The sequence below is a fragment of the Centroberyx affinis genome, unplaced genomic scaffold, assembly GCF_046629955.1.
Source record: "Centroberyx affinis isolate AG114_WGS23_722 - 3 ecotype Tasmania unplaced genomic scaffold, CSIRO-AGI_Caff_v1 ptg001012l_1, whole genome shotgun sequence".
Classification (NCBI taxonomy): domain Eukaryota; kingdom Metazoa; phylum Chordata; class Actinopteri; order Beryciformes; family Berycidae; genus Centroberyx; species Centroberyx affinis.
In genome coordinates this window covers 384,448-410,565 of record NW_027279574.1, presented here as the reverse complement: position 1 = coordinate 410,565, position 26,118 = coordinate 384,448, and the positions used below count along the sequence as shown (strand labels likewise).

General features: G+C 42.1%; 2 protein-coding genes across 4 annotated transcripts in view; one reads left to right on the top strand and one right to left on the bottom strand.

Annotated features, from left to right (window-relative positions):
• The first annotated feature begins 918 nt into the window (after positions 1-918).
• Positions 919-8,492, top strand: slc66a3 (solute carrier family 66 member 3). 2 transcript variants are annotated; one of them, XM_071522625.1, is made up of 7 exons: positions 919-1,150; positions 3,520-3,602; positions 4,309-4,378; positions 4,492-4,549; positions 5,030-5,150; positions 5,856-5,897; positions 6,180-8,492. In XM_071522625.1, the coding sequence occupies exons 1-7, from the start codon at positions 1,005-1,007 to the stop codon at positions 6,275-6,277; spliced, it is 618 nt and encodes a 205-aa protein (XP_071378726.1). In that variant the 5' UTR covers positions 919-1,004; the 3' UTR covers positions 6,278-8,492. The 2 variants fall into 2 exon arrangements, with proteins under 2 accessions (XP_071378726.1, XP_071378727.1); XM_071522626.1 differs by lacking the exon at positions 5,856-5,897.
• Positions 8,493-8,640: 148 nt separating this feature from the next.
• Positions 8,641-26,118, bottom strand: part of rock2a (rho-associated, coiled-coil containing protein kinase 2a) — a 34,086-nt gene continuing 16,608 nt past the window's right edge. Inside the window, exons 10-32 of one of the 2 annotated variants that reach the window (XM_071522624.1) lie at positions 25,698-25,752; positions 24,686-24,774; positions 24,476-24,524; positions 23,861-23,996; positions 22,552-22,643; positions 21,422-21,668; positions 20,666-20,772; positions 20,254-20,413; positions 19,369-19,529; positions 18,418-18,602; positions 18,129-18,198; positions 17,579-17,682; positions 17,212-17,398; positions 16,377-16,470; positions 16,191-16,285; positions 15,721-15,912; positions 14,591-14,759; positions 13,914-13,984; positions 13,735-13,823; positions 13,559-13,637; positions 12,589-12,853; positions 12,223-12,436; positions 8,641-9,919 (exon numbers count right to left, since the gene is read on the bottom strand). In XM_071522624.1, coding sequence (XP_071378725.1) covers positions 9,916-9,919; positions 12,223-12,436; positions 12,589-12,853; positions 13,559-13,637; positions 13,735-13,823; positions 13,914-13,984; positions 14,591-14,759; positions 15,721-15,912; positions 16,191-16,285; positions 16,377-16,470; positions 17,212-17,398; positions 17,579-17,682; positions 18,129-18,198; positions 18,418-18,602; positions 19,369-19,529; positions 20,254-20,413; positions 20,666-20,772; positions 21,422-21,668; positions 22,552-22,643; positions 23,861-23,996; positions 24,476-24,524; positions 24,686-24,774; positions 25,698-25,752 — 2,914 coding nt within the window. In that variant the 3' untranslated portion in view covers positions 8,641-9,915. Of the gene's footprint in view, positions 9,920-10,543; positions 10,663-12,222; positions 12,437-12,588; positions 12,854-13,558; positions 13,638-13,734; positions 13,824-13,913; positions 13,985-14,590; positions 14,760-15,720; positions 15,913-16,190; positions 16,286-16,376; positions 16,471-17,211; positions 17,399-17,578; positions 17,683-18,128; positions 18,199-18,417; positions 18,603-19,368; positions 19,530-20,253; positions 20,414-20,665; positions 20,773-21,421; positions 21,669-22,551; positions 22,644-23,860; positions 23,997-24,475; positions 24,525-24,685; positions 24,775-25,697; positions 25,753-26,118 lie in introns of those variants that run through there. The other variant, XM_071522623.1, reaches the window with a different exon arrangement.

Below are 26,118 nucleotides of genomic sequence, written 5' to 3'. Positions count from 1 at the left end.
GATGGGATATTCTCAGTTTTTGGATGCATCATAAATGCCCATGTGAATGGCGCCTTACTCTGGCTGGCACCAGGAACAACTATGCCACTGCTATGACTAAAAATACCCCGTTTCAAGATAACAGACAGCCTTCCAAGTTGTCTGGTATATGTTTTGTGATTGTGAGTCATTCTGTGCAGTGTGCGAACTATACCATGGCTTTCAGGGAGCTCACTTTTTTTACCGGGGGGGGGCTTGTACGTGCCTCAAAGAGAGGACTGACTGTGACTCTTGCTGCAAAGAAACATTCATAGCTGCAAGCTTGTAGGCCTACTTGCTTTATGTCAGCACATCTGATATACAAACCTCCACACAGGTATCAAAACCAAACATCACAGTATGATACAATACGGCCAACTAAAGCAGGGCACAGTACACTCTGCGGAGTGATGTACTATATTCTATAGTTTATTGGCACAAATAAGACAGGGATAGGTCAAATAGCAAAACAGCCTATAAACACACAAATGTATGAGCAAAGTGAATTAGTGATGAATCACCCTCATGCATGAATCATATATCAATAATAGCCTAATTTTACGCATGATCCATGATGATGAACATACCGAAAAATAGAAATGCATGGCAAAAATAGCATATTGTCAATATTTTAGAGACCCCCCCAAACTGGCTCCCCTGTAGTTCGCACCATGGTTCTGTGTATTTCTACAGCCCTATAAATGGCATCTTTCATAGACTCATACTGCTATGAAACAATCTTCTTTTCATTCATGAAAGATTTCTCCTTTAATACACGATTCCTCTTTACTTTAATTTTGGCACTTATGATAGGAAAAAAATGCGTTCTTCAAAAAGTCTTATTTTGAAGGTTTTAAGCGGAAGCCCTATTTTAATTCTGGTAGCTTGATACCGGTAACAGCAGCATCTGGCCAGATTTGGTAAATCCCCGAAATCTGACCATCAAAAGTTCACATTTTGGGTTGAGTTATTTTCATTTACAGACAATGGACTCGGATACGTTGCTGCACATCGCCAATTTCACCACACTATTTGTGTGCATGGTGCTGAAATTCCCGCAGATCTTTGTACTGATGCGGGCGAAATCAACGACAGGAGTCAGTCTGAACAGTCTCCTCCTCGAGCTAACCGGGTACGTTTGTGTTTTTTAGTTGAATTTGCTTTAGTTTGTTGGTTTGTTGACGTTGTGGTATCTGTAACGTTTACAATAAGTATGACTGACGCTATCTGTATCAAATTAAAAGTCAATCATCTACACTGCAGAGCGTACTTAACCATGAGTTGACTTAACACTTTCGTGCGTCCTACGTGATTCTATGCTACAGCCTATTATTCATTCATTTTTTATTTCATGTTAGTTGGGGATGCACTTTAATATTAGACTGCTAAAAAGTTTCATGTGTGCTCCTAATGAAAACCTGCACCATGACTTCCTGTTCTTCGTCGTCTCTGCCTCCTCGTAGCCCCGATGCGTGCGGTTGTCTGGGGAGAAGTTCACGCCAAACTCCATTCAAAAATCAGGTCATTTCATGTGGCCTTGCTTATCAGCAAGCGTACACACGTCCTAAAACACGACGTAACGCCTCTTCTGAATCCTTAATCTACTGGTAAATCCGGCATACATCTGAGCTACCAAGTGCCTCTTATTTTAATAACATGGCGGTATTGGTTCACAGGTGGAGGGAGATGGTGGGAATAAATAACCATTCGAAAACGTAAAATTTTTACTGAAATAAGCGTTGCTTGGTGTTTTGGATGCATGCCGAATTGAAAAGTGACTCCTAGTGATTTGTAAAAGGTATTCAGTCATGTTCTACGAGGCATGTAGCCTACATCAAGTCCACATTACATTGCCAGACCCTTGAAAGGAGTTTAGCGTTATATTTTCTCCATACTTCATTCTAAGGGAGACGGCCTGTATGTATGGGGGCTGAAGTCTACCCATACATACAGGACGGTTATTATGAAAATAGGGCGAGTAGAGATTGCTTCCAGGCTCTGTAGGCTTAACACTGACTGAGTGTTCAGGGAAACGACAACAATTCAAGTTGCCTCCATTAACAAGTAATCCTACTGTGAAACTACACTGTGTCCTGGTTTACAGATTAGAAGATTTGATTTGGCTGAGTTATATTAAGGACAGGGGTTTTGGTTTTATCCAGGTCTGTTTGTACTGGCAGTCTTGACAAATCACTGAATGAATGAATTTTTGAACTAATGAGATTAAAGAACATACAGTATACAGTTACTTCTGGATCCTGCGACACCACCTGCTAATTCCTGCTAAACAAGTGAAACTCAAGAGTTTCTCTAGAGAGAGAAAGTGTTGACACTAAAACAAAGACTAAAACTGACCTCAAACTCTTTCATCTGACTTAATTTGTATACAGAATTGACTTTTGGATGCGTGTTCATGTCAGAAACAAAGACAGAGGAAAAATAAAGTAACTTTTTTTTATGTACACAGTGATCAGTTTATCCTATCAGTGGAATGTTCACAGATCTAGGCCTCTCCATGCAAACACATTTACACACTAAGGCCAAGATCCAATTGTCGAGCTTAACATGACAGTGTGATTTTGATTAACAGAGTAAACACTGTTGGTTGATATAGCAAACAGTGGTGCCTGTGAGGGTAATGTTTTGTCTGGGAATAAGCAGCTTTGTGTGTGCGAGGCTGCGTAATTTACGAGTGTCTTTTCTCTCCTCGGTGCTTGGCAGTAGCAGCGCTGTCCTAAATGTCTCCACTGTGTTGGTGAGCGATAGCCTGCTGAATGGGACCAGTCATTGTGCGTGCTACAGTGAAAAAGCAGACACTTAACGCTGCACTCGGCAAGATTTTAATGTAAAAATCCAGCCGTCTTATCAGCTTTAATCACAAAGTGGGGCTGCAAAAGAGAGGAGTGTCCCATCCCCACTATTTGAGATGCAGTGAACTTGCATACTTGCCTAATGCAGCTTTAACTTGAATTTTATTTCAGTGGCTCATGCTCGTAACAGCTTCACCTCCGTCCTGAATCATAAAGTTAACAGAATCTTTCAATCATTGCCTTCCATCCTGCTCAGAAAAACAACATCCAGCTGCATGCTAGCCTGCTCCTAACCCGGGTCTTTAACTGTCCAAGAGTCCGGGGAACTGTTTTGATGAAGCCCACAACTAATGAGGAGGCTGGTTTTTTTGCTCCGATTGGGGAAAATAACCGTTTTTCATCATATTTCATCATGTTTGCTGATGATGTTTGGCCAAGTCGCTCCAATTACTCACCGTTTGGCCATTAAATGATTTACCAACCAATTACTCCTAATGCCCAAACTTCCAACATGGCATGTCTGGCTGGTCTGGAGTCAAATCTCTCCTCATTAGATCACACTCATTAGGTGATCTGCATGTCACTGCTTTACCTTATTTGCTGCAGTTCTTGGTCAGTGCCTCTGTTGCCATTTTAATCAGTGCTGAATATTACATTTTCCTCCTCAATAAACTCTCCATCCATCTTTCAGGTTCATTGTTTTTGTAACATACCAGATGTACTATGACTACCCGCCTCCAACATACCTGGAGTACCCAATCCTCATCGCACAAGGTGAGTTAACAAAGTTTCGAAAACACTATATGTCCATTTTTTGGGGGAAAAAATTACTGGAAGTCACTTAAATTACATACTATCCTCTACAAAGTGCAATAATGGTTTTCATTTTGCGCCATCAATTATTTTGTAAGAGAAGGTGTCACTTTTTTCAACTTTAGGATACCTCATTTTGGAGATGAAGTCCTCAATTGCTGCAACACACTCAATGTTGAATGCCTCATGCTCCTCTCCACACACTTCCATGGCTGAAGGCGCCCAGATAAGAGCCCAACCACTGTAACTTATCTTGTTACAGTTCAGGGTTGCGGCTGCCCACAAGTGAAAAAGGCTGCTATCAATAATGTCCCTCAAAGCAGAGCCGCAGATTGAGAATTTATGTCCAGACTTTAAAACTGTACAAATGGCGGTTTGGCAGGAAGTCATTGGCTTGTCCACGTAGTGTATTGTCGAGCATAATGCATGTCATGTGAAACACACTGTCACCACAGTCTGCATTAGCTGCAGAGTGGATGGGTCTGATTTTAAAGGGGCATTAAGTAAAAGTCCAGTGGGGAGTTTTTAATGAATAAGTGACTTTTGAGAGCCAGAAATCTCAGAAATTGGCCAAGCAGGACAGTAGAAACCTTACTTATTTCCCCTTTAATACAGCCCTTTTGTTATTTGCTCTAATGTGGAGTGTGTGAATGATTTGTTTTCTCAGATGTCATTCTTCTTCTACTGATTCTTCACTACAACGGCAGCCTGCGGCACAGCCTTGTCTACATCTTGGTGTATCCTTCCGCAGCACCATTTCACTTTTTTAAAGAACCAATGGCTGTGAAGATGTTGATGTCTTTGTTCATGTCATATACCATGTGTTAGTGCCTTAACCCAATGTGATCAGGTTTGTCGGGGGTTGGCAGCTACTCACCGTGCAGAAGTGGATCATAGATTTGGCTATGGTACGAGCTGAATTTAACATTAAACACCGGCCTTAAGGCTCAGCATGTCCCCAGATAAGCAAAACGAATGACATCTCATCAGTTAAGCGTAATGAGGCAGAGGGATTTGAACAGAAAGCGATCCAGACCTCGGTGCCTCTGGAGGATCCAAGACATCCAGATCTTTTTTTTAAAATGCCAAACGGCTTTCTCTGGCTAATGAGTGGAATGCCTCTTTTGATGGCCTCCAAAGGACTATCATTAGGATTGTACTGGTGACATTTGTTAGGGCAGGCATGTCCGTGCATGAATAAGTGGACGGTAACTGTGTTCTCTCTCTCACTATCAGTCTGTAGAAAAATGTCTGAAGCTTTTCACTGGACTGGATTGAGCCGATTGGGAGGCAAAACATGACATAACATTTGTGTAGCACATGAATGCCTGGTGATGAGGTTATGTGAGTTCAAACTATCGTGCACGTGACCCCCTCTGTCTTCTCAGAGCCTGTGCACGTTCATCAGTGCGGCCAGTAAGTTCGCCCAGCTGCAGTGTCTGTGGAGGTCCAAGGACTCCGAACAGGTTAGCGCTCTCTCCTGGGGTATGGCTACCTACACGTGTATGGGTGAGTACCATCTCTACGGTATGTGAAAGCACATTCCCCAGCCTATGAACCTTTACCTTTCCCAGTTTCTTCTAGTTCCCTACCTCTCCAGATTATCTGGACAGAAACGGTTTATTAATGAAGTGAATACAAAAGTTCTCGCAGCTTTCATTTCTGTTCCAACGGCTGTCTATTACGGTTCGACCGATTTGAAGCTGCCAAATTGTTGGATTGAAGCTGCCAATAGCCGATATTTTGTGCCGATAATCTTTGAATTAGAGATATTATAAAGAGATATTCATGCCAGAGAATTTTACTCTTGGCAGGTGTGGCCTCTGAGTTTGACACTGAAACTCTGCACCCATGATGATCAAAATGTCTCATTAGAATCAATTCAGGTTAAGGGCTTCGGCTTCCTATAGACAACCACTGTAGTATTAATTATTTATACAATAAACGCATAATCAAGCAAACTGCATCATATATCGGTCTCTAGTGTCTTGCATTCATAATGAATTTAGAAATATGTTTGAACCAATTTCTGATTATGTTATTTCTCCTCCCTAAAGCACTGGTACTTCAATGTTTCAGGTCTTGAACGTGTATTATATTATTCGCTTGGCTCCTGACTTAATGATTTAGCAGTTCAATGCTTCATGAATTAAATATAAGATGTTCTCAGAGAAAATGAGGATGTCATTTACATGGCCTGCCCGTTTGTTTCAGCGCGGATTTACACCACCACCGTGACAACCGGAGACATGCAGGGTGAGTCTGACACACACACACACACACACACTGAATTACAAATGACAGCGAGGCGTGTAGCTTCCAGTCCAAAGGAGTTAAAGGAATTAGTATGAATGAATCCTATAAAGATTTCAGGTGAAGCCCTTCAGAAAGTCTCGGTTCTTAAATCATTTCTCTGTTCTCCCTGCACTCTACTGACGGTTCTGTCGTGTTGAATTCTCACTGTGGTGGTTTTTAATGTTGAGCTCACCAGTCTTAAGTTCTACTAGAATCGACTAAAAGCCTCTCCCCGTGTCACAGTGCTGGTGCGGTTCATCGCCATGACTCTGCTGAACCTGTGGGTGCTGCTCACTGTGCTCTACTACCGGAGAAGCGGCAGCTCCAAGAAACGAGACTAAGCTCAAAGTCGGATACCCGGGGCCTGTCTCACGAGGCAAGTTTAGTGGGTTAGAGAATCTAACTTTGGGTTTAACTCTGGCTTTACGGTCTCACGAAGGTGGTTCACTTTAAAGCGGGGGAAGATCACCATGGTAACTTAAGGAGGATATGTTCAGGCTATCGGATCCAGACATATAAAAAGCCAATCGATCTGCATCACCACTCCTAGAGGATCCCGTTGAAAAATACCATTTATAAGACCCAATATGAACAAAAATATTGCATTCAAATGACTGAAACAAGTCATAAAAAGAACTGTAAAGGGGGAAACTAAAGAATTAACAGATAGTGAGAAGGGCTGTTTGCAGGGCGACAGTGTTTACAGGCCATTAGAAGCCCTTTGTTTTCCATGATGATTTATTATATCAGAGATATAATAAATGTTTGTTGTTTCCAGGTCATTTGCCCACTGGCCGCTAAAGAGGGATTCTGTCAAACTGCAGGTAGCTTACATTAGTTCACTCTAGTGATTAATAATGAACAACATTTACTGTTGCATATTAACATTCCCAAGAGTGATTGGTCCACATGAGTAGAAAGTCTTTTCGCAGCCTCAGTGTGACGACACTGAATTTTATCAGTGGAAACTATGCCCACTGTGCCTTAATGGCAGTGATAAGCTATTTACTCATGCATTTACACTATTTGCAATTTTCCTCCAGTAATCCTCTCTAGCCTTGGCAGCAACACTGTTAAAATGTTTTTATATTGCTCATATTTATTCATTTTAATAGTATGTTCTTCTTGAGAGAACACAAATGTTAGTCATCCATTTCTTTCCCGTACCCAATTTTACAGTCTACTTAATGTGTTGAAATTGTCGGCAGGTTTACACAATCCCACAATTATTTATTGTTTTCTGCCATTGATTTTCAATATTCTAGTTATGTGCTTAATTTCTATTTCCTTTTCCCTGCTCAATCATATTACTTTTGTTGCTGCAATGACAATTTCCCCACTGGGAGCAATAGTTTCATCTTCTCTTAAATTGGCTGCTCTGGATCTGCCTGTTACACGATTGGTTATTTGTTACAAACCTCACCTTTTATTGTGAACACACTCATAGCTGGATTGGTAAATCCTTGGTTGACAGAACAAGTTGAAAACCACCTTTGTGAGACCAGTTATCCAGGATCACCATTGTTAGGTTTTGTGGAGCCAGCTATCCCAGAGAGAGCCGTGTTGAGAGTGTTGAAGTGGCTTGGTGAGACAGGCCCAGGGCTAACTGGGCTGTCACTGCCTTGACTGCCTGGTTTCCAGCCTCCACTCCCATGTCTTCCAGCTCTGTCAGACAGATAATTGGGTTACTTTGGCCACCGCCAGCACTGGAAAGAATAGGTAACAACTGTTATGCTAGCAACCTTTGTAATACAGACTCAGAAAATGTGTTTTTAATGTGATTTTATATAGTTTTTTTACCTCAGTATTGTACCCACACATTCCTTTTATAACATTCTGATGACTAAAATGTACTACAACTCAATTTGTAGTAAACAACACGTGACCATGCTTTTTGATATGTAAAAAAATGTAGTGTTAATGAGTAGGACATTACAGACCTGGTGTATCTGATGAGCTGCTGGAATGATTGATCTACCTACTCAGGATGACAAATACTGTATTTTGAATGGCTTTTATAAATGTAAAGTTCTTTTCTGAACTATTTCAATAAAACAAAATGTCAAACTTCTTACACGGTGGTAATTCCAGTGTCATGCACAAACAATTTGTCACCCAAAATCTTAAAATAAGCACTTGTGCCAGGTTGTTGTGCTTCCTCTATGGCATTTATAACATTTCATGTATTTTAAGACAAAAAAATCCAAACAAAAAGGCACATCCACGTCTTTATTGATGAAGTGGCTATTATTATAGAGCTGTTTGGTAGCAAACATGCAATCTGGATGTAGCGCCCTTAAATACAAAGTGGACAAGGCAGTATAAATAATACAATGTGCACTGTATGGCATGTAAAATATATACTGTGTATATTTATATGTATAAAACATGCTTCTTGGTTAAAGGAGAGCACTCAGTACACACACACACTCACACAGTTACTCTCCACCTGCTATATACGCCACATACACACCACAACGTGCCCAAACTAGGAGTTTGGTTACTTTTAATACAAAAATATCAGGACAAACACTTTTTTGGAAAAAAAAAAAAGAAGTTTCCATTGAATAGTGCTGCTCAGTACTTCAACTTATGGGATATGATTGCATACTTTTTGCCTTTATTGTTTTTTCTGCTAAATTCCCCAGGAATGACTAAAAAACACATTTGTTAATACCAGGTGGATTTATCAGAGGAGGCATGTAGGCGACAGCACTTAGTGTGTGTGAGGCCTGAGGAGGCGAACACATGCAGGTTCACACAGGGAGGAGTCGGTGATGAAAGGGGCTTCAGTCAAGTAGATTTGGATAGATGAAAACATACAATGCTTGTGTGTCGTCTCTGGTAAAAACCCCAGATGTACATTCAGACAAACGAAGGAGCCGAGCTCGGATCAGAGAAGCATGAACGGTGCACCCCTTGTATTCAGTAAACATTACCCTCATAACTGACAGTGCGGGTTTGGTAAGGTGAAGATTATGGGATGTTGCGTCTGTTCATTTATAACCGCTACTGTAATATTCATACTGAAACAAACCAGTGATTCAGAGCATGTCTGAGTCAGAAATCTGAATAAGAGGCACTCGAGGAATTACGTCCTCAAATCCTGGAAGAATGCGACACTCCTCCCTCGCCGACTTTCCTGGAAGTCACGGCTCGTTTAGCTAAGTACCTTATTCAAGTTTCTGTGGCTCAAGCCGACACGCACCTGAAAGCGGTACAGTGGGAAGCAAGGAGCTATAATCGGCTTGTTTATAAAAAGGCAACAAGAGTTTGAATGAGCCGAAGTACAGACACCTGGGACCTTGTGCAGGAACCTCAGCTGTACTTCAGAGAATCTACTATCCTGCGAGTGTAGTGTTCCCCAGCGGACCCTTCGCATTGTTCACAATCATTAAACATAAAGTCTTTGCTTCTTTTTTTTTTTTTTTTGGCCACAAGAATCCCCGTAGGCGGTGAGGAACAGTTCTGAGTTTTCCTGTTGGTTCCTTCTGTCGACAGTGTGTCCTGGTGAGCAGTGTTGAGGTAAGTATGTCCCCGTCTTGCCAGGCATGGATAGGCTTTCTAAGAGCTCTCTTCTGTTCTGTTCTGCAGGAGCTGAACAAGCTGCTCCAGCCCCCCCTGGGAAAGACGCGATTGCTCTGGTCAAGAGACCCAAGGGAAGAGCTTCTGCTAATAAGCTTTACAAGCCAGCCAGCTTGCTGAAAAGATCACAGGTGCGGAGGCGAGCTGGACAGTCGTTACCCTCCCCGAGTCCAGTGGTTAACCAGCGGCTGGGGGAGAACTTCAGTGAAGGAAATGAGGCTTGGAAAACTCTCACAGGCTGAGGCGGGACAGCGTGGGTCCGGAGGAGGGAAGTGGAGTCGGTGTCAGTGTGTTGATTTGCAAAACGGAGCTTTGTATCAGTCTGTGATTCAGGAGGAAACGCCCCCCCCCCCACCACCACCACCTTGACGTTGCACCACACTCCCAAGCAAGGTTAGCTGGAGGAAGAAGAGAGAAACAGACACAAGGTTAGTTGACAATCCCAAATGAGCCTAGGAAATTAAGACTGGATCGTCATATGGCTCACATGTCATCTGAAATGATCGGTCACACCAGTGAAAACGATGTGAAATACCCCGGTCTTCCTGTTGTGTAAATACAGAATCCCGCAGGACAGGAGTGTGTGTGCACTTGTGTGATTAAAGTATTAATGAACAGGTTGTTCACTCACAGAATCCGTCTGATGAGAGACAGCATCATTGCAAGTTAAATTTCTGTTGCAAATGTTGATAATCTAGTAAAAATATTGAGGTGTTACGTGAGAATTTAGGCTGGAATAAGAGTGAATTAGTCTTAAAGACACTGATCCACAACCAGCTTCCAACACCCAGTGGTTAAGTGATCCCAGCTACTATTAGGTGAGTAGCCATGTTTTCCTCACATTCAAGGGAAACCCACACCAGCACATGCATTGGATCCAACACGCCATATTTCGTCACCACCTGCATGTTACGCTCTGCCACCACCGCAAACTGCCAACCAGGACTGTGTGTCCACAGGTTTAGTGCAAAAAGCCTTTTTTTGGGGTTGTAAACAAGCATACACACATTCAGGAATTCAGTCGTTTACAGGGAAACGTCTGGGCAAAGTAAGCACGAGATGGGAGTACGTCCGTCATTTGTGCCAGTGTCCACTGTTGGAGTCTTCTCGCCTCATCCTGGAACCGTTTGACCTGCGAGGGCTGAGGTCACAGGAAGCAAGGTCACGTCACGATGGGCAGTTATCTCTGAACAGTGACAGGATCAGTTTGACTTTATAGGTGTGTGCAGGGATGGCGTCACTAGAGAACAGCACTGTCATCCTGAGAAGCTTTAAAAAAATATCACCAAAGGATGAATATGACAGAGGAAGAACCCAATTTTTGATTTATCGTAGGTTGAGCCACAAAACGGGTCTTTCAAGGGATGAAAAAATATCTATAAGTAGCAGAGGGTCTTAAAACACTGAGAATGCAGCTGATTTCAATTCATCAACAGTGAGATTTGATCTTCAGTGTTTCATTCCCTTTTGAAAAATCACTGCGAATTGAGATTGTTGCTGTGTAAAACCAAAGCCTCGTGGAAACGAGCTGTTCCACTGCCTCTGAATTCAACCCGCACTGCACAGCACAGCACACACTGCACACAGTTTTACCCTGTGCGCTCATCAGAAATGAATAGAGGAACAATCATCATCGATATCATCCAATGCCCAGTGCCAGTCCTGAAGACCAAAGTCCAGCAATCTGAAATGGGATGTTAGCTGTGATGGCCAGGTAAGAATCACATTTCATAGGACACTAAATATAAGTGTAATCATCTCAACTGAAGGACTGGCTGCAGAACTCATGTTAAAGGACGTCTTGGTGGTTTGATGTGATGTCAGTTCCTGAGAAGCAGGACAACACTCACCAGAGAAAAAAACGTCTGGTGAATTCTGGATAAAAGGTCAGATTTGTTTTTCCCCTACAAGAATGGACCAGGTGCATAAATATAGCAGCCTTCTGGTTTGACACCATTTGCTGTTCCATAGTGCAAAGTGTAGAAACAATAATTTTGGTAATGCTGGGTGCACTGCAGATGGGCCCAAATTTTTGAAGGTTGATACCAATATTTTTGGATTGAAGCTGTCAATTCTTGCCAATTTCATGCCAAAAAACCCCCCAAGAAAATTACAGTACTCAGTGTTTCCCACAGAATTTGATCTATCTGGGTGGAAAAGCCTTTGAAACAGCATTTAGACCACAGAACAAAACCCTGGACAGTAATCAAAGTAATAACAATAATAATAATAATAAACATATTCATGCATACTGGTGTGGTATTTGATCAAATTGTCGCGTTAGAATCAATTCAGGTTAAGGGCTTCCCATGGACAAGTGTAGAATTGATGCATTTTACAATAAATATGTAATCAATCAAACTGCATCATATCCATCATTGGATGGAGGTGGAGGTGGACAATACTGACCGATAAGCGATTTTTAATGAAAGTCCAAAACTGGCCCCATATATTGGTCTAACCCTCGCCTGGATGCACATGATCTATTGACCCAGGTTACTTTCTAATTCAACTGCAAATCCATAACTGATCATTTTCAGAACCCTAAACCTATCCCTCACCTTACTGGAGACTTCATGCGTAACCCTAAAAAAAATCTTGTGAGCAGAATTTTTCCAAACAATAGAGTGATTTTTTTGTCATTGAAGCCTTGCCAGAAAGTGACACCCACTGACCCACCGCCTCCCGTCCGCTACCTCACCTGCTCTTGCTGGGCGGGAGCTGTCGGCTGGGCCTCCTCATGGACTGGCTGGGCTGCACCTTCATGGAGGCGCGCGGCGAGGAGCGGGCAAAGTGCTCGGGTGCTGGAGGCTTCTTGGGGATCTTTTTCACCAGGCGGCTCACCCACTTCTGCTGCTCCTCCTGGGACACGGCCAGCAGCAGCAGGTTCTTGGCGGTGGACACGTCGTAGTTGACTGGTGGTGGGCGAGGAGAAGGCGAGTGTATTGAATTTATTTATATTGTATATGGTTATTTTAAGTTATTTTCTATGGAAGAGGATTAGAGAATTCTGACATTTTTCTCAGAATGCTGACTTTAAACTCTGAACTGAAGTGGGGCGCCCTACCTCGGCAGGGAGCGATGACCTCCTCCTTCTTGTCCATGTGGTCCTTGTGGCACTTGATGTGGCAGCGCCGGCACTCCAGGGCGGGCGGCGGCTTGAACATGTTCCACAGCGGCTTGGTGCAGGCCTCGCAGTTGGTGGGCAAGTGGTAGAGCGTGGGGATGAACTCGTGGCCCTTGTGGCAGATGTAGCTGGACTTCTCTCCGATGGGCAGCGGCTCCGGGAACTCGGACTCCTTCTTGCTCTCGCCCTCGTTGGCGTAGAGAATCTGCAGGGCGGATAATAAAGAGACCCCGCGCTTTTATTCTGAAGGTTTATGGAATGAAGTCAAGGCTAGTTGCGTTTTCATCAGCTGGGTTGAAGCAAATAAACAGGCTTCCTTAATGTCAGGAAAAGAAAAATTTAAGTCTGAGAAGTCTGAGAAAGTCTTTCAAGAACTGATTAGTATTGGGCAAGTTATCATTCTTTCATGTCGTTGGTCATATGTTGGTCATATTTCATGCTGTCCGAAGACACAAACAAAGAAATGTATTTGTCAGTTTTATAATACAACTATAACTAATGGCCATATAACCATGATGGGAACCTTATACATGGAAGAGACAGCGTTATGACATTTCTGGAAGGTTGTAGCGGAGAAATATTTTACATATATTTTGGCTGCAACATTTCACAGTGACCAAAGCCAGTTTTAACCTGCTTTGCAATGTGTTTGAACTATTTGTATTTCTATTGACATTTATTGAATAATTTCTTTTTCGAACAAATCTTTTGAACCTTATGCCAGCGTAAAAAGGTTTTTGTGATAGAGGAAATTTGATCAAAAAAGCTGTGTCCATTCAGCTTTTCTAATTCAAAATAAAATAAAAATACTTGGATATGTACATTGTTGATACCATCCACTAGTACATTCAACACATCACAGTATTATCAATACATTCAATAATCAAACATCAGAGCTGTGCTGAGTGACCTGGAATATCCTGGGAATCTCCTTGGAGTCGGCCCGGTACACGTCTGTTTGAGTGACGGGCCTCACATGGAAGAGTTTGCTGTAACAAGAGAAACAGGCTTGTAATGAACGCATATCACAACACGAAAATCCGCATCTCTGCTCTACAGCAAAAGAGCTGTATTCAGGTTGCTTACTCTATATCCAACACCATGTAGGGGATGGACTGCTCCTTGTCCTGTTCGCTGTTGTAGAACAGAATCTTCTTGCTGCTCACCACAACATACTACGATGACGGAAAACAGAACATCAGTTAAAGTGTTCTTCAGGGTGACACTGTGTTATAAAGCATGAAAATAGTTTAATTGTTTTGTACCTTTTTCTCCCATCCGAACTTCTTGGTGTTGTTTCTTACAGGGAGAGAGAGCCATCCTTCAAGCCTCATTTCTGAGAGCGAGAGAAAGACAGAGAGAAAGAGCAAGAGAGAGTTTTTCAAGTCACTGACTTGATTTGATATTGATCCATTTCCATTAATGCTGAGTATCTTTGGAAACTGACTGAATACTGGTTTTGATAGCAGCTCTAAAATGGTACTTTTTTGGGTTCCACTCTTTGTTGAGTAAAAACTTGAGTTGTCATTTTAAGAATTTTGAGGCTTTCAACACATTCTGATGCCTTATAATTTATAAAGACACCAAAATTTGGTATGGTACCAACAGTGATGCAGTGGCAAATAAAAAAGTGGGTAAAAACTGTGACCTCTAGTTGGTGATCATCAGGCAAACAAGCCACCAATATGAACACAGAAAAATTCCAAATTTTCTGAAAAGCATTAATTTATGCTTTAATTCCTTAAAAACTCAGTCCATTTGATGCTACTTACTATAATTCAGACTATAAATTTTGGTCAAATTTGGTCAAAGATTTATCTATTCTGCAAATTAACAGTAGGGTAAGACTTTAGGTGGGTTACATCCCTGTGAACCAATAGGTATGTTTTTTCCGATACCCAACCCAAACTACCACACACCCACACTACAGTTGACTCTGTACCTGTGAAGGCATCGTCTGTATCAAACTCCGGTCCGCTGCTGACGCTGGCAGAGTCCATGGACTGAACACTGAGAGACTGCAGGAGGTTCCTCAGCTGCTCGATGTCGCTGTCCTTGCTGTCCAGAGCCATCTGCAGCTCGATACGCATCTGGCTCTCATCCGCTATTTGCTAAAAATGCAAAATGACAGGGGGAAACAAGACCCAGTTCAGATTCTGCCAAGCTTGATCATCTGTCTGTTAGCATGTTGTTTTGAAAAATGACAAACTATATTCAGACAGAAATCGCATTCAAAAACAATAACACTTTTACTGAAAGCACTTGCCTCTTTTACAGATTTAGTCTCTTTTTGTTGTGTATATTGAGAAAGTGATAATTTCATGGTTCCAACCTGCTTTTAAGTAGCTGATCTATGGTATGACAGGCTGACAACACTGATAAAATGGTTGTGTGATGGTCAATCTGAGGTTAATATTAAGTGGCTACTGACTGTCTTCTTAATCACTTTCTAGTCCCAAGTGCTAATAATGACAAAGTGGATGTTGACAGTGACGTAGTGGTTCTCTATTGTTAGATGTATTAAAATCTCTTTTCTGGCCACACCATATGTACACAAAGTGTCAACTGCACGCATTATTCAGCACTTTCTGTTGCTAACAAAATTCTTTCAACCCACCGTAGGTCTAGGATATCTTCATGTTTCAATTTAAGACTTTTTAACACCAGTTAAAATAAAATTACACCAATTTCGCAATTGCAAAAACATAAAAATAAAAACTGAAGACTTATCAGAGTATGTGTATATGACTTCACCAGGAAAACAGTGCACCACAACAATTTTCAGACCTGTAACACTGAATTTAAAACACTATATTTAACTGTATTCAAAACAACTTAAGACCTTGAGTTTAGATAATATGATTTAAGACTTCTTTTTCTTTTCTTCAGGACCTGCAGACACCCTGATCATCACTGACAGATTTTATGCAAGCTGATTTCTTATTAACTGACCAGATATCAAAAATAACCAAATGTGCCATGGTGACTGTGAACAAAAGAAAACACACTCTCCAGGTTGTGGTGTGGCAGCTGTGTGCTGGACAAGGGGAGGTGAGTGTTTGCACTACTGACCGCCTGCATGTCGTTGATCTCGCGCTGGTACTTGATGATGGTGCTGTTGAGCTTCTCCTTCTCCGACCTCAGCTCCAGCTGCAGCTTCCTGTTCTCCTTCTCCTTCCGCTTCATGTCCGTGTCGTTGCCGCGGCGACTGCCTCCGCCACGCACTTCCTTCCTGTTCATAATCTCCGCCAGCTTATTGACGGCCTGCGGACGGAAACAAGTGCAGTCACCATTACCGCTCTCTTACCGGCAGTGAGAAGCTTCTCAACGATCTACAGCGTTCTGCCATTCTTTCCTAAAAGATCTTTGTGGATCTTTAGGATTTGACTGGTGCCAAAAGATCTACCCAGAAAATGAAAGCATTCACATTGCAAGGCTGCCTGTCTAAGGATTTCCAACTGGACTAAAACTGCAAGTGCACGCTCTGTGTGATCAGCTTTGTGAGAGGTCGCTTTCTCATCAAACGTTTTATAAACCTCTACCTGGGTTTTCAGCGTCCTCTCTGACTGCAGCTGCTTCTCAAAGGTCTGCTTCATCTGGCTGATCTGCTGCTCCCAGTCCTTCGACCGCTCCGAGTCTGAAATCACAGAATAAAAAAGCAATGAAAAATGATGATAGAGACATTTTGTTTGTTTGTTTGTTTGCAGAGATCGCAACGATGGAGTTACCTTCTAGGGTCTCCTTCAGTTTGTTGTTCAGCTCCTCCTTCTCATTGGCTAGGTTGGCCACATCGCTGGTCAGCGTGCGATTGGCTTCCTCCAGCTGCACCGGACAAGAAATATTGTCAAATTCACTATATTAGGGGCGATTATGGGCATTATGTTTTAGGTTATAAAGGCAATCATCTGATCACTGATTCTCCTTGCTGAGACACAGACATTAAAATGTGTCTCTGGTATACACATTCAAATCAGATACCTCTTTCCCTGTTTAGTAATATTTATGTCTTTTAAAATTGGCAGTAAACACCTTGTCTCAATTGTTCCCTATCCACAAATATCCTAACAATTCAGTTTTGAAATGTATGTTACTATCTAAGCTGCCTGCAACCTGTTTGAATTGTGAGCACTTCCTGGTTCAATCTGTGCACTTTATTATAGTTTATTTCCATTTCCTATATGTAGATTGGAGACACACTGCATTTACAGTTTGTTGTTAACGTGTGTATGTAAATGCATCTCTTGGGTGCTCAGATCTTCACATTTTTGCTTTATTCAAACTTTATTCTGATCAATCAGGATACGTAGAAAGGGTGGAAAGGGGGTCAATGAGTTACAGCTGCACATGTGGCCATGTTTTTCTGCCACCAGTAATGAAACAAGCACTCACATTAATCTAATTTGATAAACAGTTGTGGTGCTCACTAACTTTTCGGGAACAGCTGTTAAAACTGGCTACAGTACAAAACCCCTCAGTTTGCCGTTTACTCAACAGCCAATCAAACAACCGATATCTCTCATCTGGATTCGGCATGAGGTTTGGTGTGAGGTCGATGCGACGCACCGAGCCGATGGTGATGTCCTTCTCGCCTAACTCCTGGCGGTGGCGGGCCATCATCTCCTTCAGCTCCAGCTCCTTCATGATCTTCTCCTTCTCCAGGTCCGAGTACTGCTCCTCGGCGATGGAGCGCGCCAGCTGCTCCGAGTCGGCCTTGGTCAGCGTGATCTCCAGCTGAGCCGCCAGGGAGTCCCTGAAAGAAATGACGAGAGACGAGCAAAAGAGTCAACGATGATTCAGATGAAATGGATTAGGATAATTCCCCAAAACCAGGATGAAGATGCTACATTCAGAGGTGTAAATGAAATGACCCCACTCCTTTTTTCCCCCGCTTTTGCAGTAGATTAAATCATTCTTTCCAAATCTAAACCACCTCTCCTCCTGTAGCTCCTGCAGAGACTGCTGCATGTCTTTGTAGAGCTTGTTCCTCTCCTCACACTCCTCCTTCAGCTCACGAACTTGTGTCTTATACAGTGTCTGGAAAACACATGAAACAGGTCAAATACACCTTGGAGTCACAGTCACATTTATATACTCCATGATACAGCTCCTAACTCACATAGTCCACATAAATCCACTTCACAGCTCCATAGAGAATACAAAGGAAGTAGGAAAGTTTCAAGAAAGCAGAAGATACACTATAATACAATGAATCACCAGAAAGAAATGCTTTTCCTGTGAAATACTGAATGTATGCACTTCAGCAAAACAGACACAGCACAAGACCACGTAGAGGTAATATTATCATAAAATACATAAAACAATAAAAAAGGCATGAATGTTCACTGAACACTGAAGCCAAATGGACAATTACACTGCTGGTCCATTACGGCCCACACTCAGTAAAATACTGAAACTATAATGCAATAAGCTTAGTCATTTTACATCAACACATCCAATTACAGAGCAGAAAATAGACTCACAGAGAAATACTGTTCAGCTTCTAACTGGTCTTGGAGTTCCTTCATTTGCCCGTCTGAGTCATGTCTTTCTCTGTGGAGAAAAACAAACAGTTAATTTCTATTAAGATGAAGTACAAAAGATGTGTTGTTGTATTGCTAATATGAAACAATTGAGACCAGTTCATTATTTCACAGGGAGGATTTCCAGTCAGGAATAAGAAGTAGAGAGAAAAAGGAGTCACTTCCTTATAAGATTCCAGCCTAGCCTAGAAGTGAGAAGAGTGCCGGCAAATGAGTAAAAGAAACTGACTTGCGCAGCTCTTGGTTCTGTTTCTCCAGGCTCCGTTTAATGTCCAGCAGGTGATTGGTTTCCTGCTTGAGTTGTTTCTCGGAGGTCCGCAGAGCGTTGAGCTGCTGGTTCTGGGCCTTCAGGTCGTTCTGAGTCAGGCTGCGCTTCTGGGTCTCCTGCTCGATCTTCAGCGTCAGGTTCTTCACCTGGAAAGGAAAGAGAAGAGGATGGGAGGGAGAAATGACGATTAACCGTGGCTATGTTTACTTGCAGACAGTGGTTTATATCCCCGTTAAGGTTTTATTTGGATTAGTCATTTGTACGCACTTTTAATGACCTGCTGTCAAACATCCATGTACATTGAAAGATGCTGGATCTGAGCCACTTGTGCAATTTGGATTCTTGGCTTCATAATATGATCTCTTCAGAACTTTCCATCACTGACTTACTCATTAATCTACAGAAACCCAGTGTTTTGCATTTTTCCAGCAACTGCTTTAAATAAATCACTATTGCGATGCCTTCTGCCATTCAAACAACCAAGAATATTCATGTCTTTCATGATAGAAAGGCACAGTTCAATTTCATCTTCACCACAGAAGTGAGAGGACCAAGGGAAATTTTTAGGGAAGATTTTATCCATGATACTATGCAAAGTTGAGCTTGTTCAGACTGCAAAAACTAAATGAGATAGCTTGCTTACATGCCTCAGTATAAGATGTTTACATGCATCAATATGCCGGATATCAGAATATCCCAGGTTCCTTATACAGGTTACTCATAGCCGGGATAAGAGCTTATCGAGGTTATGGTAAACAGGTTGAGGTGTTTACATGTGGCAGCTCATAAACGGTACACTCGAGCATCCTGAATATTAAGGGAATATCAGTGTCCATGTAAACATAGCCAGTGCCGCCCTATTGAAGAGGTAAACATGTACACATACATGCATGAATACACACACACACATACCTCCTCAGTGAGGCGGTCTTTGTGTCGGCGGAGCTCGTCCAGTTTCTGCAGGGCCTGTTTGTAGTCACAGTCCAGCATGCTGCTGTGCTTCTCCAGCTCCAGCATTCGGTTCTCCAGCCGCATTTTGGCCGCCCGCTCCTCCGCCAGCTTCTGCTCCACCTCTGGATGGGCGTGAAGGAGAAGAGAAGGGGGGTGAGGACGTGTTGACACTAGTACGTTTTTACCGGCACCTTCTTCACATTATAGCTAATGGGGAGCGGCTGTAAGGCGGATGGAAAGCAGACGCATCGGAAAAAACAATGTGGCTGCCTTCTATTTAGGCAGAGCAGAGCGCTTTAGAAAGTTGGCCAAACACAACGAAGAGGACACCATGTAGCCGGCTGACAGTTAACAAAAAAAACTATGGAAATTTGGTAGTAGTGGTTACTCTGATGATCAAGAGTCAGTATGGAGCAGATTGGCTGTGTTCTGGGAATTTCTGGTAAGTGTCAGAGTTGGACATTAGTGCTGTTTGTCGACAGCAGCAGCGATTTATGGCAGCAATTTTTCAGTTAAAAAAAAAAAATCTAAAAAAGGAATAGCGTGTGCATGGCTTTGGAAGGTTTGGATTGGAAAAAAGTGAAAAAAAAGTGGAAAGGCATGAGAGACTGAGGTGTGTGCAGTGCTGGTGGGTGAATGAGATGCCCAAGGGTGCCAGTACATGAACCTGGTGTGAAATCCCTCTCCTACACAAGATCTGAAGACCATCTCAATGTGCAAAATGCTACAAACTAGAAGGAAGTGAATGTTGAGGTGAAGAGAGAGGTATGGAAGGGAACAATCTGGAATACAATGTTCCTTAAACCGCTTTATCCATGTTTACCAGTTAAGGAATGATGCCCTTACCCTTCATGGACTCTGACTTGGCCCCCTCGATGGTTTCTGTCATCTTGCTCTTGTCGGCCAGCCGTGCTCTGGTGGCCTTGTGGGAGGCCTCCTCCTGCTCCAGGCCCTGCTGCAGCACCTTCAGCTTATAGGTCAGATCAATCTCCTTGTTGCTCTTCTCCTGTACAGCGAAAAGGAGGAGAAATGGAGAAGATGGAGAGCTAATTCCTGAACAATCTAAGATACACTGTTTGATATTGTGTATTTTGCCATGTTTTGATTAGGGTGATTCACAGATTTTAACGTTTTATTTAGGCCTACAACTTACTTAGGCCTATAGGAGAAGCATTACAAGGACAATAGAGAAAGAAGGAATATGGTTGATATGAATGAATGAATCAGTCAGTAAATTCAGTGTGTTCTTGTGGTTTACCTTCTCCAGATCAGTGAGTTTCTCCTGGAGCTGTCTCTTCTCAGTCTCGGCTTTGGACACAGCCTGTCTCACCTGGCGTACCTCCTCCTCCAGGCCAGAAATACGTCCTGCAAGCAAAGACCAGGGTTGAGCGACAAATGCACAGAGGTACAAAGTTAGCAAAGTTTAAAGAAAAAAAAACACTACCTAAAGCACATGCAAATAACGTACTAGGAGGTGTTCCACCATTTCTTGAATTCTTTCACTTTTTCATGTCTCATTAAGTAAAGTAGACATGCTGACACAAAATCCTTCCCATAAAAGACCCAAGTGTGAGTGTGTACAGCATGCTCAGCAAACATTTTTTCAACCCTTTATTTATCCAGGAAAAGTCAACTGAGCTCCATGCTCTATTCCAGCAACACCCTGCGTCACACTCATACAGTCACACGTTCACACTGGGAGTTGGTGTTCAGTATGATTTATGCCGATAGTCGCCTTGCCCCTAACCAACTATGCCAATATCACTATATAGACAAAAAGTATTCCTCATAGCAACAAATATTAGAATATGTGAGAAGAGTTGAAAATCACAGAAAATGTAAAGTCGTATGTACTATTAGGATTAAGAATACATTTCCACCCTTTTGTGCAATTTCCAAAAATATGAAAATTCCATAGTGTCTCACCCACCCATCTCCTCCACAAGTGTCTCACCCACCCATCTCCCCCCCGTGTGTCTCACCCACCCATCTCCTCCCCGTGTGTCTCACCCACCCATCAGATCGCTGATGGTCTCGGAGCCCTGGCTGTGCTCCCTCCGCTCGGCCTCCAGGGCGGCCTGCAGACCGATGCACTCCTTCTCCAGGCTCAGCTTGCTGCGCTCCAGCAGGCAGCACTTGTCCTGCAGCTCGCGCCCGTTGGCCTCCAGCTGCTGCAGCTGCTTGCTGCTCTCTGTCTGGGTTTTTCGGAGCCTGGTCGCCGCCTCCGACTCGGCCCGCAGCAGCGCATTGGCTTCCTCCAGCTGACAGAGAAAATATTTAGGTTAAAAATGGTTTAGAAAGCTCTTCGTGAATGTGTATGGACACTTTCTCATTGATGTTTTTGACTAATTGATTGTGGGACAGGTCCTAAGTGCAATAGACTGACTTGAAGAAATCAAACTGTACTGTTGCCAAGGCAAATGAGTGGTTAGTCAACTTGGATACTGTTTCCATATTCCAATTCTCCACCATAAACCTAATAACAAGGGATAAGTTATAAGTTACACATGTTTAGATGTATATAGCACTGTGTGTTTAAGCTACTGAAGATTATTAGGTTTGTCCATTAAGTATTTTGGCGAAGCGTGTTATAAACAGAGTTCTGGATGAGTCAAAGACAATGATTAATGGAACCTGAAAAAACTTAAAAGCAAATGGAAACACAGCAGTACGGTTGAGGCTGCTCAAGTTTTTTGTTTGAAGATCAGTTAGCAGTTTGTTTTGGTTTACTCATTGCTGGCCAAACCCATTTTTCAGAGTTAAGAGTACAGAGTCCTGTTATATACTCATATTCACTGCAAGTACTTCTACAAACTAGTATCTTTCAGTATTGTATGAGAGACCAACTAGCTACTGTGCAATACAGTAGCATTAGTGTATAGGGACAGTAATATCTAAATATTACTGTCCACATGAAGGGTTTCATTCCAAAACACTTTCTCTCCATTTTGGGAAAAAAACATAATAAAATGTTTTCTGATCTCACTGCGCAAAAACAATCAAAGAAATACAGACCCTTTACAAATCACAACAATCTAAAATGTTAATATTTTATAAGTAAACGGATCACAATATCTATTCAATAGCTAATAATATTCAATAGAGTTTTACAGGAGAACATAGTAGGCGTCTTAAGTGACTGACCTGTCTCTGCAGGTGAATGTTCCTCTCATTGGAAATATGTGAGTTCTGGTTTCTTCTCTTCATGTCGTCCAGTTGGTCTCGAATGCTGTTGACTGCACAACACAGAGAGAATTTCAGTTTTAATTTAGTCAAGCCCCAGAGAGAAATTCCTTCAGAATTTGAAAATGGATGAACTTTTACAGCAGTAAGGTTCTTATATCTTCTCTACAACAAAAAAATCTTTAAAAGTAAAATACCCACAGCTTAACCCCAACCCTGGTACACCCATTGAGGTACTGCGGAGAAGTGAAAAATGTATCCCAAACCACCCACAGGTAAACAGAAGAATATAAAACTACGACAAGAGTACGCACACTGATAGTGCTGTCGTAAATTTTTAAAACGCATCATAAAATATAATGCCTGCTGGTATGTGGAAGCGTTAGGAGGAAAAGCAAATTTAAGAATCTACTTTTTCCTCCTAGAGCTCTAGTTACTTGTAAAACTCACTTATTTATCCTTTATTCTGATCTTTTAAATCACTGAAGTGTCCAAAGAAAAACATCATTGACATAAACATGTGACAAGAGATGTCATGTAGTGTACATTATACAATACACAGTGAGCACGAGACAGTGAATTATTCCACAAATCAAAAAAGAGTAGGTGTGTGAATGTATGCCTCTAGTAAGCAGGTTCATCCCTTTAGTTACAGCAACTATGAGAACTGTTATTTCTCCTATGCTCTACTAGCACCCACTGTTTTTTGGCCAGTTGGTGGCAGTAATACCTTCACCATTTCAGTCTGCACACATCAAAACCCTTCCAGTCCCAGTTAGAAGCCAGACAAGGCGGCTTTGATGAGCTTCATACAGGGAGCGATCAAGCAATCAGGAGGTGATCCTTTTATTTCACTAACACCGATTTCTGACGCTTCGAATTTGCTGGCAGTTCTAAAAACGCTTCCTATTTCAATGCCTCTCTCCGTAACGAAAACACACCTCATCATGCAACAGGGTAATTAATTTTCTGTGTAAACATTTGTACATGCCACGTACCATCTGCTTTTCTGGATATAATCTGAGCGCACTCGTTTGATTTCCTCTGTTCTAATTCCCTTGTACAAGAGGAGAATCTGAGGTTTCATAATAACAATCTGATCTTTTAAAGCTTTTCAGCGCCTTTCAATACCTTTTGATCACTTGAGATTGATACAGATGGCAAAAAATGATGCGGTCCAATACTAAAAGGTACTATTTTTGGATAGCCAGCCCTATGTATAGTATCTATGTTTGTGTGAGATGCATGTCCCATGTATGTCCCATGTCACCTTCATTCTCCAGGCAGCGTTTCCTGTCGGCCTCGCTCTCGGCCTTGCGGTGGCTCTCCAGGCTCTTGTGCTGCAGCAGCGCCTTCTCTCTCTCCAGCTGCCTCAGATTCGACTCCAGACTCTTTCTGCCGCTCACCTGCGATCAAGCATTAGATACTCTGTTCAAAAAGTGCCACAGGGTCGGTTTTCACGCTGCCACAATTCCATAACTGGCTTTATGGGAATTGGTTCCAGACAATCCAATTGAGGCCTAACACAATTCGGAGCCAAATAGACAGTCTAATGTGATTATTAGAGTTCGGTTAGACTCACAAGTCCTCCAGGTGAATCTCTCTGGATGTGACACATTAGCATTTAACTGAAACATGACCAAGTGTGGATTATGGGATATTATTATAATGACTCAAATACGATTTGTGGGAAAGGGCATCAACAGGACAGACGTGAATGAAAAATAGATGAAGAGGTGCGAAGTAAGACAAGATGAAACTTCAATGATCTCTGTGGGGAAATTGGGTTGCTGCAGCAGTGAATAGCAATAGCAGTATACAGCGAAGAATAATAGAAGTGATCTCTAACAAATGCCTGTTGCTTGTTCCACTGTAATTAGCCTACCTCCTCCTCAAGTTCTTTGGAGATTTTCTCTAGACGATTAGTGGCAGCTCTGCAGAAAGGAAAAAGGAGGACAATCACGACAGTTCTGACAATTATGGTCATGTGACAACTTAGCTGAAGTACATTAGTGGTGCAAAATTTGGAGCACAAAAGCTACTGTTATCAGGGTATCGCTACCATTACCATGTTATTTTTCTATGCCTCATGTACCTGTATTTGTGCTCCACATCATCTTTGGACTGCATCTCATTATTCAGCTGCTCCTCCAGTTGGTGAAGTTTCTTCTGCAGTGCTGCTGACTGGGGAGAGAAAAGGATCAACCAATCACATGCATCATGGTGGCTTAGTGGGCTAAAGCACATATCATGTATTCAGGTTCAAATCGGGTTCACAACCTTTGTTACATGTCACTCTTTAGCTCATCCATCCTCCCTGTCTCTCCACTGTGTACTATGTAATAAAGCATTTACATTTTATGCATTTAGGTGACACTCTTATCCAGAGCGAATCACAATGAACAGACCAGTACAATAAGCTTCAATTCCTGGATCACCAAAAATTACAAACCACCAATAGTAAGGTGTGTTCCTGTGATTAACCATGCAAAAGCGACATGCTAGGAAAAGAAAAAGAATAAGAGCTAATGAGAGAGATAGACGGGATTGCAGAATGAACAAATGAAAAACCATTCACAGCCTCAAAAAAAAAAGTTCTTAAAAATTCTTAAAACCAATACATCACAGGAGTCTGGTAACAGTGTTTCAACAAGGGACGTCCAACTGCTATTATAAACTGGACCTTTAGCCGTTTTTTAACTCCAAAGTTGAGGTTGATCGTATTGGGTGGAAGCCATTCATTCAGTAACGAATTCAGTGAGAGTGAGATTTCCCCCGATTAGCTTTTAACTGAAAGCTGCTTAAGTCTTTCTGCGTAGCTAAGACCACAGAAGTTCCACCAAAAGCTGACCCTAAGTCATGGGATCAGCAAAAGAAATCCTCTTTTGTGTCACTGACATTCAGCTCTTGACACTTATTGTGTTGTCATGAAATTAGAATGATTACGATGTGGACAAGCCTGTTCTGTGTGGTAATCTCAAGTTATGCCCCCTTTATTTATTCCTTGTGAAGCTTTGGATAAATGTCTACATCACTGCAGCAGCCCAAGCTGCACCTCACAGACACACAACAGCTGTATGTTATGGTTAAGAAATTAAAGTACCTACCTCTCCTTTTGAGTTCTCATGCGCAACTGAGGAATTGTTGGAAGCACTTAGTAACCTGAAGAAAGACAAGGACAAAATCAATATGCTTCCATCGTCATATATTAAATGTTTTACTACATATCTAGTGTTGGTTATGGATCATTCTACATGCTGTGAGTGTTTTACACCAATTGCAAATTCAGGTAAATTAGACTAAATTATGCTTAGATGAAACTTGAATGATCCCTGTGGGATAAATGAGTCATTGCAGCAGAGAACAGGATACAGCCGACAGTAAGACAAGCACAACAAGTAATTACAGTAACTGAACATCTTGAGAACAACACAACAAATAAATGAATGAAGATCCAACGTCTTTTTTGACAGATTTACAGGTTTGAAGCAGATATGTGAGTATGAATTGCTAGTTATTCACATTATC

Coding starts and splice junctions, on each gene's coding strand:
- slc66a3 (XM_071522625.1), top strand. CDS start 1,005: ATGGACTCGGATACGTTGCTGCACATCGCCAATTTCACCACACTATTT. Junction 1,151..3,519: donor CTCCTCCTCGAGCTAACCGG/GTACGTTTGTGT, acceptor TCCATCTTTCAG/GTTCATTGTTTTTGTAACAT. Junction 5,151..5,855: donor GGCTACCTACACGTGTATGG/GTGAGTACCATC, acceptor CGTTTGTTTCAG/CGCGGATTTACACCACCACC.